This window comes from Pinus tabuliformis, chromosome 8 (assembly GCF_031772625.1).
Source record: "Pinus tabuliformis cultivar Carrire ecotype Pingquan chromosome 8, CPIR1, whole genome shotgun sequence".
In the NCBI taxonomy this organism is placed as follows: domain Eukaryota; kingdom Viridiplantae; phylum Streptophyta; class Pinopsida; order Pinales; family Pinaceae; genus Pinus; species Pinus tabuliformis.
The window spans coordinates 503,706,325-503,721,164 of record NC_142294.1 but is presented as its reverse complement, the minus strand read 5'-3'; the positions used below and the strand labels follow the sequence as shown (position 1 = coordinate 503,721,164).

At 36.0% G+C, this 14,840-nt stretch overlaps 2 protein-coding genes and 1 pseudogene across 2 annotated transcripts; all 3 read right to left on the bottom strand.

The window, feature by feature from the left end:
* Positions 1-4,339: 4,339 nt before the first annotated feature.
* On the bottom strand, positions 4,340-5,050 carry LOC149236296 (purple acid phosphatase 2-like). The gene is made up of 2 exons (XM_089461545.1): positions 4,767-5,050; positions 4,340-4,654 (listed from the first exon to the last, which is right to left on the bottom strand). Exons 1-2 carry the CDS (start codon positions 4,941-4,943, stop codon positions 4,436-4,438), a joined length of 396 nt encoding a protein of 131 aa, XP_089317671.1. The 5' UTR covers positions 4,944-5,050; the 3' UTR covers positions 4,340-4,435.
* A 326-nt stretch (positions 5,051-5,376) lies between these two features.
* LOC149236295 (receptor-like kinase TMK4 pseudogene) lies at positions 5,377-5,987 on the bottom strand (annotated as a pseudogene).
* A 730-nt stretch (positions 5,988-6,717) lies between these two features.
* On the bottom strand, positions 6,718-7,331 carry LOC149236294 (uncharacterized). The gene is made up of 3 exons (XM_089461544.1): positions 7,202-7,331; positions 6,966-7,102; positions 6,718-6,921 (listed from the first exon to the last, which is right to left on the bottom strand). Exons 1-3 carry the CDS (start codon positions 7,289-7,291, stop codon positions 6,750-6,752), a joined length of 399 nt encoding a protein of 132 aa, XP_089317670.1. The 5' UTR covers positions 7,292-7,331; the 3' UTR covers positions 6,718-6,749.
* Positions 7,332-14,840: the final 7,509 nt, after the last annotated feature.

Sequence of the window (14,840 nt, the reverse complement as noted above, 5' to 3'; positions counted from 1 at the left end):
TATAATAATAGAACGAATTGAAATATAGTAAGGTTTGAAGGTGTCAAAGCCAGTGTGAATGCTAACATGTCTAACAGTGACTATTGAGACTATGACATTAGCCAAGGACTTGCACACCAAAACCCAAAACCAGTTTCTGGCCCGATAAATCTTTTGTTCATGGATGATATGATATAAATCATATACATTTCACAACTTGCTTGACCACGGTAAGATAAGCACCGTACCTACCTAATGTATAAAAGAAGACTGATAAGCAGGAGGAGGGGCAGGCAATCCACTGCCAAAGCGATGGTTGCTGTAATTAGTAAAGGAATTGTAAGAACCGCGCTCTAATATGTCTGATTTTGAGTCTGAGTCAGTAAAGAAAAATGCTCAAATGTAACTATGTGCTCCTTTAGCAACCATGATGTCATGGTGACTTGGGAGCTCCACAGGCAATTTGTGAATTTATAACCATTACATTAACCCACTTGCAACTTCTCTTGGTAATTCTTTCCTCGCATCTCTATTAGATACTTAATAGACATTTTAACATAGGATAATGTCTAAAACACAGGGAGAACATCAAGGTCTACAATGGAATTTGTTGTGAGTATCAAAATGTTTAGATATTTGTTTTCAGATATTCTAATATAATCCCACTGCAGCAGAGTGAGGTACAAATGTTGGATAATTCCTAAAACAAAAAATACTTGTGCCATTTTGACTTCTTTTGAAGTTGAAAATTCTTCGGAGAAAGATTAATTTCGAGATTTTTTCAATTTTAGGACTCGAACTCAGATAGTCAGATTGCTGCCACTCCTCCTTCCATATTTCCCTGCATATTTGATTGAATGAGGCCTTCAAGCATGAATGTACCATTATAAGGCACCATGGCCCGTTGGCAGAGAAAGTAAGTTGTGAGTTGAACATCCCATGGTTGAACACCGTGGCAACACCTATCTCCTATGTAGCATGTGCATTAAACTACAACCCTTGAAAGCACGTTGGCTCCTGAGGAGTAGGGTTATTGACTAATGATTGATCCACATACATGGTGGAGCAATTTTTGTTGAAATTTATGATTAAATGGATTGGAATTGTAGAGCCTGATTGGCACTGATGGACTTAGTAACAAATATCTACTTCACCCTGATTATGCACTGTGGGTTTCATATACAATTTCATGGAACAAACAAACAATTTGATTAAAACTGTAGATTGTGATGGTATAGCTAGATTCAGCAATAAACATATACTGCATCCTGATTTCTGCGAGATCATGAAAGTAAACAAATAATTTGGCTGTAATTGTATTTGTAGATTTTGATAGCATAGAAGGATTCAGTAACAAACAACTTACTGCACTTGAATTATGCCAGTTGTGACATACAATTTTCTCAATCAAAGAAACAAGAATATTTTTAGAAATGAGGGCCAAGGTCGCTATTAAATGCAGATTCTACATAACAGATAGGTAGAGCCAATGTCTTTAAATGAGATTTTTTGGAGTTTCCTAGTGAAAAAAGTTGTGGCCAAATCTTGATTTGTGTTGTTTAAACTGGTTTTTTAATTGCATATATAGATTCAGTATCCTCAAAAATCTCTGGGGCACTTTCTTTGTGAAGAGTTCACCTCGAGAGCTTGTGATTTCAATGAATCCCCAACAGATTTTAGTCAAATTTAATAAGAAACCTTTCCAAAAAATCACATTTAAAAACTATTAGAATCTAAAAATATCTTGCAATCCTAAAAATAAGAGCAAGTTCAAACCATTAACCTTGTTGTTATCTGCCAGATTCATGATATATATAAAAATGCCCATGGTTTCCCCTATAAACAACATTTGCTCACCTGAAAACAAAGCACTGCTATCAAAGAGAGGGGAGACTGCACGAATCACAAACAAATGAAAGAGACTGTTAAACATTGTTGCTTGTTGCAGATTCTGTTTCTTTCTTGCTTGCAGTTATAGTATCTATCCTTACCTTTAAGTATATTGGCTATGAGATAAGAAGTGAAGAGAAGCGGAGGACACCATTAAAGCAGCAGTAGCAGAGGAGGTTTCGACTGGGGCGACCTGGGAACACGTCGACATTACTCTAAACTCTTGATCTCTCCATTAGTCCTGTGAATGTGTTGCAAGGTCACCCCAGTCGAGCCTGCTCTGTCTCATTTATTCATCATGTGACCCAATATGCAGGGGAAAGCCTTTCTGAAACTGCGTCAATGAATTTCTGTAATTTATAATTTATTGAAATGAGATTGATAGAGAAGGAGAAAGGAACCAAAATCTGGTAGTACAAGTAGTACACGTGAAGTGCAGATATGGCCCTGAGATTTATGTTGAGTTAGGTCGAAAGTAGATGGTTTCACACACTGTCGGTGGAAGCAATGAAAGGGCTTAATCTCCTCCATATTTAGGTTGAAAGGACAGTTGCCACGATGGGAGGTCAGTATGAAATTGCAATGTATGGAATGTAGTCCAGTACTATTTTTACCAGAAAAAATTGAATAGTACAAACAATAATAATTTATTATAATAATAGAACGAATTGAAATATAGTAAGGTTTGAAGGTTTCAAAGCCAGTGTGAATGCTGACATGTCTAACAGTGACTATTGAGACTATGACATTAGCCAAGGACTTGCACACCAAAACCCAAAACCAGTTTCTGGCCCGATAAATCTTTTGTTCATGGATGATATGATATAAATCATATACATTTCACAACTTGCTTGACCACGGTAAGATAAGCACCGTACCTACCTAATGTATAAAAGAAGACTGATAAGCAGGAGGAGGGGTAGGCAATCCACTGCCAAAGCGATGGTTGCTGTAATTAGTAGAGGAATTGTAAGAACCATGCTCCAATATGTCTGATTTTGAGTCTGAGTAAGTAAAGAAAAATGCTCAAATGTAACTATGTGCTCCTTCAGCAACCATGATGTCATGGTGACTTGGGAGCTCCACAGGCAATTTGTGAATTTCTAACCATTACATTAACCCACTTGCAACTTCTCTCGGTAATTCCTTCCTCACATCTCTATTAGATACTTAATAGACATTTTAACATAGGATAATGTATAAAACACAGGGAGAACATCAAGGTCTACAATGGAATTTATGGTGAGTATTAAAATGTTTATATATTTGTTTTCAGATATTCTAATATAATCCCACTGCAGCAGAGTGAGGTACAAATGTTGGAGAATTCCCAAAACAAAAAATACTTGTGCCATTTTGACTTCTTTTGAAGTTGAAAATTCTTCAGAGAAATAATCCCAACAACAATGTTAAAATACACACAATAATCCCAAAATAGGGACATCCAGTTATGCCACTGCAGTAAGATCACCTGAAATATCACATAGAAAACAGCCACAAACCAAAGATCACCCATGTGGCATGGCATTGAAACTGTTTACAATGTTAGTAACAAAGTGAGGAAGGATACTATGACATTAGCCAGGGACTTGCACACCAAAACCAGTTTCTGGCCTGATAAATCTTTTGTTCACGGATGATATGTTATAAACCATATACATTTCACACTTTGCATACGTATAGAAGTTCAGTTCGGCTAAACTTAACAGAAAGGAAGTATATCTCTAGGTGATAATGACAACTCTTCCATGTTACACTTAAGCTCAGTACCTTGTAAGGATTTTGTGCTAGAGGGTGCAGATTTGTGTAATAGTAGATAAAAATCAACTCTCTAATACCATTTTTAAATATTTCTAATAAATTTTTATATTTCTAAATCAAATTCCGTGAATTTGCCAGAATTCTTAATTCCATTGCTAATTTGTAAATAGCTGCACACATATGTTATTGCAGTTTAGGGTGGGATAACTGTGTACACTGTTCCAGGTGGGAGAAATCTGTGCATAGATTGATAAAGGAAAAAAAAACCACTTGCTATTCAGAAAAAATACCAAAAAAAGTCGCGAGGACAAGTATGGTACAAAAAATTGTTCCTATTTATTCAAGCTATGTAATTTACTTCAATAATGCAGATTCATAAGGATGTTTAACTTCACTTAAATAATGCAGATTCATATAAGGATGGTATAAGAAACACGTAGAAGCCATTCTACTTGAATATAAGACTAACCCAGGTAGACCTTTTACTTGAATATCTAAGCCTAACCCAGGTAGACCTTTTACTTGAATATCTAAGCCTAACCTAGGTAAACCCAAAAAATTAAACTCACGGCTCGTAACAGAGAACCAACAAAGAGGCAAGTGGATTCGACAGATCATGCTACCCTTCCGGGATAAATGCATTATTCACTTTGCTACAGGCAAAACTATGTTGCATTTTTAAAACCATTTTATGGACCCTGCACCCTACTTTTCTTTCCGGCATAAATCAAATTGCTTTTGAATACTGTTTGTCTACACTAATTAACCCTTCAAAATCCATATTTTCTGAGCAAAAGAAGGAAAACTATATTGCAAGACTTACCTCTAGATTCCTCAGAGTGCAATGATGAATAAATCCAGATGTATAATTATAATACATATATTTGGTCATAATACCATATGCTGCATATGTGTACTTGGACTCCTCAGGGCCATACAGGACAATACTGGTTCCAGGCTCTGATGGTGTAATCCAAGAGACAATAACAGTTGTACCCTCATAGTCTCCTTGAGTGATATGAACCTGGTAAAATCAAAGCCCTAAACATCAGCTGATTCTTCCTTAGATGCCATTTAAAAAATTAGACTGTTCATTCAAGTTGAAAATAACAAAGAAGAAGAAGAGACAGCATTACCTGTTGGGGAGCATTGTAACCAGGGGGGACATAAAAAGCACCACTGTCCATGGGCATATCCACATTATCGTTAACCCTACGCACATATCTGCTAGTAATTCCTGCTTCAACTGATATACAAAAACTGAACGCCACCAATACAAATAACATTAATGAGTGCTGTTTGATTGCTTCCATTTTGCAGCCCAATCAAAACACAGAGTTTGAACTCTGTCAAGTTCTCTGCATAAATGTCTACCATTGATATTCTCCAATGTATATCTATCCTTTATATTCTCCGCTGTATATATATCTGTAAACGCTGAATGATTGAAGAACTCCTACGAAAGTGGGCTTCTCCGAATATGCTCAATGGATATTCAAAATACATCAGATTTTAAATGGGTTTTGTTCTTGGTCAAGGCATATGGTACTGCAAGTATTTTAATGGTTGATCGAGATATTGCGCTGCAAGGGTTTCGTTGTATCTGCCCAATGGGTACGCCCTTTGCATTCCTGTTTACCCACGACTCTATTGGTCGAGTCAGCCCGTGACATGAGAATGGCATCTCTGGAATAAATTATGTAATGGATATTCGAACACCTCACCTTTCTATTGATTTTGACTCTGTTATCTTCTCGATGGCACTGCATTCCAAAGTATTTTAAATCGTAATCTAGGATAAGGACTGATTTCTGAAATATATGGGGAAGCCGATGTTGTGGGCTTTACTGCAATAATGCAGATTTATGAAAGAACGGTACAAGAAACAGGTCTTTTATTCAGGTTGTGGGCTTTACTGTGATCATGCGAAGTTGGGATTCTTTTTCTCTCACAAAGCTATACAAAGGGCAGGAATGAGGACAAGTGTGGTACAATTTTTTTTTCCCACGGGCGACATCGAGGGCAATGGATTGAAATGGAGTGATTCCATGCATACCTGCATTTTCAGGGGCCAGATAACCAAAAGTGCCGGCTAGCCTGGTTTCAACAGAAAGCTTTCCATCAGGGGCCAGCTTGACCAACTCGAAATCCGAGACCTTGGCCCTCATGTCGTCGCTCAGAAGGATATTAGAGGGCTTCATATCTCTGTGAATGAAGCTCGTCTGTGCAAGGCTGTGCAGGTACTCAACTCCGCAGGCGACATCGAGGGCAATGCTAAGCCTCTGTTTCCATTCTAGCAGCCTCAGCTCGGTCGCCGCCCATTCAAACAGATGCAGACTCAGCGGCCCCTCGGGCATATACTCGTACACTAGCATCTTCTCCCCGTCGTCGATACAGTACCCAAGGAGACGAAGCCGATGCGCTGCTCAGGCAGTTAAGGAGTTGCAGCTACCTCAACATAATCTAACGACTCAAAATGGCTCAATCGTCTAACATATCATCTAATGGTGCAAAGTAATGACACGTAGGCAGAGAGCAAAGTTGATTTATATGAGAACAGACCGTTAAAAACTATATGCTATTCATGCATGCCCATTATAACGAAACAAGAATATACCTAACCTTCGATATATTTATCTTTACAAAGTAACATACTGAAACATCAATGAATTTTAACTTTTAAAAAGCTACGCTTCACTGCAAGCCATACAATATGATGTTATTGGGTGGGTCGTTTTGACGGCCCGTTGCCTGATTTCAACTGTATCATACACCCGGGAAGCTGTACAATGCAAATTTGATTCGATGATGGGATTTTAACAGTGCCTAATTCAACTTTAGCATACATATTAATATGTCAGGAATTAATCTAAGAAATTTTGAAGGACCAATCTCACAAAGATCACTGAAATGCCAAATTCCGTTTTTTTGTACAAAATGGAAATATATGTATACACCTTTTGAGCGCAAGTCCCTGTGGTGGTGAGAAATATATAAAACTTAACCAATAAAATATCCTACATACACCTTTAAAATCAAACTCTCACCATGGAATGAGAGGTGCCTAACAGACTCTGGCTATGAGAATTATATAAAACATAGAATTGGGCTTGAAGCTGTTAACAAATTATCAGCTCTTTTTGTCTTCCTTCTTTTCTTCTTTGGCAGGACCCACGCTTACTAACTCTGCCCTGAACCCTATTTTCCTCAGCTTTGTTGCGAGCCACACAGGATCTGCTTCTCCAACCACAGTTATCTTTCCCTCTTTCATGTCCACAGAAACGGAGACCACTGAAACAGAACATGGGAAACATTAGTAAGCGTAAATCACATACCTAAATATATTGTAAATGGTAATAAAATATTGTGGTGGAAGCAGGCAATGCACATTCGTGCCTCCGGTTTCTGCAACGGCCTTCATGGCTCTTCTCTTGCTTCTCTCATCTTCCATAGTCGATTTCAACACTATTTTCTGCAAATCCAAATTATGGTTAACCATGAATTTGATATAAAATATTTCAAATCATTAACCCAACACGAATCTGCAAAAGATTAATTGATATAAATATACCTTCATTTCGATAGCCGATTGGAAATACCGACCTGTGAATGAAGCTCGTCTGTGCAAGGCTGTGCAGGTACTCAACTCTGCGGGCGACATCGAGGGCAATGTTAAGCCTCTGTTTCCATTCTAACGGCTTTAGCCCGCCGCTGCCCATTCAAACAGATGCAGACTCAGCGGCCCCTGGGGCATATACCCGTACACCAACATCTTCTCCCCGCCGTCGATACAATACCCAAGGAGACGAAGCCGATGCGCTGCTCAGGCAGTTAAGGAGTTGCAGCTACTCAACATAATCTAACGACTCAAAATGGCTCAATCGTCTAACATATCATCTAATGGTGCAAAGTAATGACACGTAGGCAGAGAGCAAAGTTGATTTCAGAAGGGAACGCCTTACGGCGTAAATATTTTGATTTTCCATTATTTGAAAACAAATCAAACTTAATTAATTTATTAACGTGTATTATTACTTTTAATTGTATAGAAGGATGACGCTCATTATGTTAGGTTATAAACGTTATAGAGCTTTATAAAGGTCGATCTATTCAACGGATTTTAGTTAAGAAAAACATAATAATAATATCTATTTTTAAGGTCACAGCGAAGCCAAACACCAAATTGGTGTATAAAACCTCCTTGTTAGTGGGACGCAGCGATTTGACTGCTAAATTAATATATACTCTACAAAAACATACATACTCTACCTCTCTAGTTTTGAACTTGTGACCTCTTAGGAGGAAACACATGCTCTTAACCATTAGGCTCACTCAAGCTATATAAGATTAATTGGGTTTACATGCTTTCAATTTTCCTACCAATGAGATTAATTGGGTTTACATGCTTTCAATTTTCATACCAATGGGATTAATTTGGTTTAGAGAAAGGTATAAGATTGGTTGAAATAGTGACAAAGGTTGATTGAGTTAATGGAATTAATGGAAGTGGGGTATTGTTTTTATTATAATAAAAAATTTCAATCATATATTTTTGCTTTTGTTTTTCTTATTAATAGAGCTAATATTTATGTTGATATTTGTTCATACATACAGGTAAAAGTTTAAATTGATTTGTTTTATGTACGATTCTCCTGGCATATTAAATTAAACATGATTATAATATAAACATGTATTAATAAAATGTTTTAGTATTTTAAAAAGTTGTTTGGCATTAGAATATTTTTAAGTTTGGGCATGGCATAGTTTTGAGTTATGTTATTTGTTGGTTTATATATAATGATTAAAATAAAAATGTTTATAAGAATGTTTTTTTTTTTTTTTTTTTTTTGTTTTAAAATTTTTAAAATTTAATTTTTTTTGTTTTTGTTATTTTTGTAATTTCCTTTTATGTTATTTCTTAATTTTGTTTTTTTTTATGGTTTTTTGTTTTTGTTTATTTTGTTTTTTTATGGTTTTTTGTTTTTGTTTTTGTTTTGATTTGTTTTTTTGTTTTTTTTAATTTCGTTTTTTAATTTTATTATTTTTGTTATTTTAATTTTCTTTTGTGTTATTTTTTAATTTTGTTTTTTAAATGTTTTTGGTTATTTTTTTGATTTTATTTTATGTTATTTTTTTATTTTTATAATTTTTATTTCAAAAAATAATTCTTAATTTTTTTTAATTGAAATTATTTAATTTAAATAAATTTTAATTTTAATTGATTTAATTTTTTATTTTTTTTCCTTAAATTTTTTGGTAGTTATTTTAAGTTGTTTTTTTAATGAGGTTCTTAATTTTTATTTTTTATTTTTAACTTAAAAAAATGTTTTTAGATGTTTTTTTAGTTTAATTTGCTTTTCTTTATTTTTTTTTGGAAAAATTTCATTTTTTATTTATTTTTTGATATTTTTAATTTTTTTTGGTTGTTTTTCGTTAATTTTTTATTCATTTTTTTTTAATTTTCACGAGTTAATTTTGTTTTTACATTTTTATAGTTTTTGTTTTGTTTTGTTTTTATTTTATTATATATATATATATATATATATATATATATAGTATTTGATTTTTTTTGGTCATGTTTTTTTATTTTTATTTTTATGTTTTATTACTAACATGAAAATCACTAACATTTAAAAAAAATATCCACACTTAGTTCATTAGAAAATTTAAAGTGTAAAAACTAAGCCCTCTAAACAAAAAGGGTTGATGCTTATTAGCACTTTTCAAAATCAAGATGAAAATCACTAACAAAAAAAAATGTTCACACTTGATACATGAAAAAATTTAAAGTGGCAAAAATAAGCCTTCTAAAAAAATGTGTTGATGCTGCATCAACACTTTTCAAAATCAGCATGAAAATCACTAACATTTAAAAAAATGTGTTGATGTTGCAATAACACTTTTCAAAATTAGCATGAAAATCATTAACATCGGAAAAAAAATGTTCATATTTGATACATAAGAAAATGTAAAGTGCCAAAAATATGCTAAAAAAAAGTGTATTCTGGCATCACCATTTTTCAAAATCGGGTGATTTTTTGCTACCTCAAAAAAACGGGTACCAATTCACTTTCGCGTTTGATCGGTAACTATGTTCTTAGCACTTGTGTTAGAAATTATTTGCAATATGGTAGGATGAAGGATGTATTGAGGTTTTTTTTTTGTAATGATATATATATTGAATGAATGAATCAAATATGTAGGGACATGACTATTAGAATAGGAACATTTATGATGTAGGACTATGTTAGAGCCTGTTTGAACTTTGAAGTTCTAGTTTGAAAGAAAGGACTTGAAACTCTATAGGAAACTTCCTTTTCTAGTCTTATGGGGAGTATGGTTAGCACACAACTTGGTGATTTTTCAAAACAGAATTATTCCTACATTCTAGACTACAACACAAGCCTGCTCACTATTCTGGCTCTATCAGACCCCTATTAATCCTAAAACAATCAGAAAAATGGGGTAGGTGATGATAGACCTATAGATACAATGTGAACTAGTTTTTGGAGAAATTAATGAACAAATTCAACTGGCCTACTTATATGTGATTACATCCTTTAAAATTGATGTCGTAGTATGGAGGGAAGAACATAAAGAAATTTGAGGTTTAAAACATAGGGCTAAACAAACCTTATGCATTATATCTACAACAGAGAGAATGAAATGAAAGAAAATAAGATGCAAAGACTACAAAGTGATTCATTAAGCTTTCTTAGATAAAATTCACAGGTATCTCAATTATTAACACGACATTGATAAATTTGTTAATGAAAGAGACCAACAACTTTATTACACATGTCGCAGAATAAGAGTAACACAAATTCAAAGTTACTAAGAAACACCTCTTTGGCTACCCCCTTTCAAGCTTTGATAAGAAAGATGTAATGGATTATGATTACAATGCCCATTGTTACAACATCTGTTATGGCATATGTTGTTACAACATCCATTATTACAATGTTTGCTTCTCAATCAACTGTTACCTATGTTTTTGCTTCTCAATTTGTTTTCTTGACCCCCCAAGTGTTGGTGTAGTATTGGATGGCAGAAACATGTCTTTGGTTTCCCACTTTCAAGATTTGACAAGTAGGATGAAATGGATTTCTAACCCCTCAATTGTTACAACATTTTCTGTTACAACATCCATTGCTACAACATATGCTGTTACAACATCCGCTGTAATGGTCATTGTTTCAGTTTCTATTACAACCATTTTTATAACATATTCTATTACAACATTTGTTGTAATGGCCACTATTTTAGTCATTTCAATAGTAGTAATTGTAATAGCATTAAATTTTACAACAATTTCATCATTTTCAATAGTAATGAGTGTTACAACATCAACTGTTACAACATTTTCAGCAAATTTTAACATTGGCATGTTGTTATGGCATGTGTTGTTACATCATCTATTGTTACAACATCTACTTCTCAATCCGATGTTACCTATGTTTGTGCTTCTCAAATTTTTTTCTTGATCCCCCATATTGTATCTTTGTAGACAGTCATTGGCTAAAGAACTGAGCCAAATCATTAATGTGAGGAATTGAGAGGAATTTAGAAGGCTAAAGATTCACCCTGAATATTTAATCATTTAATAAGAGTAGAGATGTATAGATGGACCTCTATAGTTAACACAAATATATCCAAGTACAACATAGAAGTAATAATCTAAAAATTTTTGGGCAGTAAATTAAACAGATTGTTCAATTTCTAACTCAGTTGTGAACTTAACTTTGTAGAGGGACGTTAGGGAGATTGATACTCAATCTAGCCCTTCCCAATGTCCTATACTATTCTCAAATATACACAGAAATAGACTATGAAATTACAAGAAGAACTCACAAGTACACAATTGTTGTCATGAATGAAAACCATAGGATTTTGATTATATCCATGTTGAAAGTATAATAAAAATATTACAAAATCTTTCTCCAGGTATCAACCCTTTATTATTAAAAAATAAGGTATATATAGAGTGCCTTACAAAATATCCTATCTCTCAAATATTTACAGTCAAAGTATTCTTTATCCAAAGCTTTGGATAATGTTTAAACAACTTTTAACCAATGTTGTGAACATCGACATTTGGATAAATCGACAAGGGTTCAGAGAACAAAAAAATTGTAAAAGTAAGGAAAATATCGATCAAAATTGGCAAACATCAACAAAATCAAGATACCATCAAAATATCGGTTAAAATCGGAAAACATAAGCTAGGAAAAAAAATTGTGATTTCGAGATAAAATTGGGAAGTTATCGAGATGTTCGCAACACTACTTTTAACTAAAAATAGAAAATTTCTCAGAAAATTGCTCCAAAAATGTTTGCAATTGCACTTAATTTTTGCATTCAGGTTCAATGTATTTGAAACTGCTCTGTTCTTGTTGCTCAAAATTCTTAATAACTATGATCTGTTGCTAATATGCTACATTGATAAGCTGAATTTATTGCAAAAATTTGACCAACTGCTCCCATTCTTCATCTGTTGGGTAATTGAGATCCATCATCTATCTATACAATTCATCTGCATCAGTATACTTCTCATAAGAAGGTTTTACTATGAACAAGTGTTTGATTTCATAATAGATGAAAATGTCATCAACTAACATTTGAATTAGATTATGAATGCTAATATCTCCCTTTATTAGTAATAGAAGTGAGGGGGGAGAGGTCGGCTCTGCAGTCTAGGGTTTGAACATCTGTAGTGACGGCAGGCTCTGTAAATCTGCAGCATTCTGCAATCACTGACGGATTCAGGTCCATCTCTTCAACGGACTGAGGGTACACAACCTCATGGAGCCCCAGCCGGGGGGGGGGGGTGGGGGCGATGAACCTCCCCCACAAAGCGACAATGAACAGTTCTTGAATGAGGAAGGAAAGGGAGCTACAAATCAGAATGAGAAAAATGAAGTTCCGGAAAGCCAACAGGCAAGACAAGATGAAAAGTCACCAGAAGTACACTCTGCTACATGCAAACCAGTGGCCTCTGTTCGCCCAAGGGTAGAACTACCAGGCCATCGAATCGATGCGAGGATCCAGTTCATGAAAGATCATGCTCTAATAGGGAAATTCATTGGTCTGTGGCCAACCGAAAAAGCTTTAAGAAGCTGGATAAATGCGAAATGGCACCCTAAGGGGCATATCACCCTGCAGCTGGGGCCGAAAGGGTTCTTCACTGCTATCTTCAACTGCTTGGAGGACAGAAATAGGGTTCTTGATGGCGGGCCCTATTTCTTCAATGCAGCTGGTTTGTTTCTCAGAGGATGGGTGGAGCGCTTCAACCCAGATAAGGAGGACCTCAGCTGGGCTCTGGTGTGGATCCGCTTATACTCGCTTCCAGTGGAATACTGGGAGGAAGACTCCCTACAGGCGATAGGAAATACCCTGGGTGAGTTTGTCAAAATAGCGGAGGAAACGAAAACATGCAGATACACTTCTTATGCTAGAATCTGCGTATATATGAATCTCAATCAGGCTCTTCCAGATGCGGTAAGCATTTCTCACTTTGACATTGAATGGATACAAACGATTGACTATGAACATGTGCCCTTTCGATGTCGAAGATGTCATGCCCTTGGGAATTTATTCAGGGACTACCCTCTAACATAGAAACCCCCTCCCGCCTCGGATCCGGAAGCCTCTGAAGCAAGTGGCTTCATCAAGGTCACAAATCGCCAGAAAACCCACAAGAAACATGCTCCAAAACTAAAGTTAGCGCAAAGCAATCAACCTGGGCCATCAACAAGCAATAGTTTTGGTGCCTTATCCAACTAGATGGAAATGCAAATGAATCCACCGGAGCCAGAATCAATGAGCGGCGACCATTCAAAGGAAGGAAAACCCACAATGTCACAAGCAGATACTCAAGGTAAGGAGGCTTCGACCTCAGACAAGAAAAAAGAAATATTATGGAGTGCTCAATTTATGGAAGAAGAAACGGAAACAATAGACATTGGGGATCTGGACCTTCCCGGTCTAGAAAAAGCTTGCACCACAAACAACTTCGACAACTTTCCGGCAGGACAACTTAAGAACCTGGAAGAAGTGTTATCTCAGGCGCAGAGGCAGAAATATTTGGGTATACAGACAGGAGGCCCATGGGATGGTCGATTCATAACCAAAGATATCAAAAAGCGAGGAAGGAAAACCATTCTTCAGAGAACAATCAAGGTTGGTCAAATTTTAGTGGAATCAGGCAGGTATGCCAAGTTAACCAAGTACTATCGTCCTGAAAACACTCTTTCCCAATGAAGTTAATCTCTTGGAATATAAGAGGGCTCAATGGCCCCAGGAAAACCCGAATCCTTAAAAACATGATAAAGCAAGAAAACCCTCAGGTTTTATTCTTGCAAGAGACAAAATGTGATTCCAATGCACTTGATAGACTAGCTGCTAAATTCTGGCCCGGGAGTCATAACATAGCAGTAGATGTGGATGGTGCCTCGGGAGGCCTAGCCGTTATATGGGACTCAAGAGCCATCGTGCTCAACAAATTTCATGCACACAGGAATTTCCTCTAGGCAATTTTTCATATCATAGGCACAAACCAACATGGGCTCTTAACTAATGTTTATTTTCCACAGGAAACATCTCGAAAAGCGGAGATCCTAAACTCCATCTCGGCTCTCAACCAGAACAAAACCCATTATGGATCGCAGGAGGTGACTTCAATATGATCACAAGACTGGAAGAAAGGAGAGGGGGTAGATGCAGAAGTTCTCAGGAAGGATCGCTCTTGAAGGACTTCATCCAGAATAACTGGCTTATCGACCTCCCTTCCAATAATGGAGTATTTACTTGGAACAACAGACGAGCAGGGAACCAGCAAATTGCTTCTCGGTTGGATAGGTTTCTACTCTCTGACAATGCCATTCATCTTGGGGGTGATTTTGCGGCCTCCATCCTGCCCTTCACGGGTTCTGATCACTGGCCCATTTCCCTCCAGTGGTCTCGACCAGGAAACAATATCCGCAGGCCTTTCCGCTTTGAAGCCTTCTGGATGACCCACCCAGACTTCCACAAATTAATCAACACAGAATGGAAAAGCTTCCATCCTCCTCCAGGCTCCAAAATGTTCCAATTCCAACAAAAGCTCAAGCACCTAAAAGGTAAGATCAAGCACTGGAATCACACTTCATTTGGCAATATTTTTCAGGGGAAAGCAAACATTGAGTTGGAAATGAAGCAGCTACAACAGAAGA

Excerpts from the sequence above, each read along its gene's own strand:
- LOC149236296 (XM_089461545.1), bottom strand. The coding sequence starts at position 4,943 with ATGGAAGCAATCAAACAGCACTCATTAATGTTATTTGTATTGGTGGCG. Across the intron at positions 4,655-4,766 it reads GTTACAATGCTCCCCAACAG|GTTCATATCACTCAAGGAGA; the intron begins GTAATGCTGTCT and ends TGATTTTACCAG.
- LOC149236294 (XM_089461544.1), bottom strand. The coding sequence starts at position 7,291 with ATGTCGCCCGCAGAGTTGAGTACCTGCACAGCCTTGCACAGACGAGCT. Across the intron at positions 7,103-7,201 it reads AATCGGCTATCGAAATGAAG|AAAATAGTGTTGAAATCGAC; the intron begins GTATATTTATAT and ends TTGGATTTGCAG. Across the intron at positions 6,922-6,965 it reads ACCATTTACAATATATTTAG|TGGTCTCCGTTTCTGTGGAC; the intron begins GTATGTGATTTA and ends GTTCTGTTTCAG.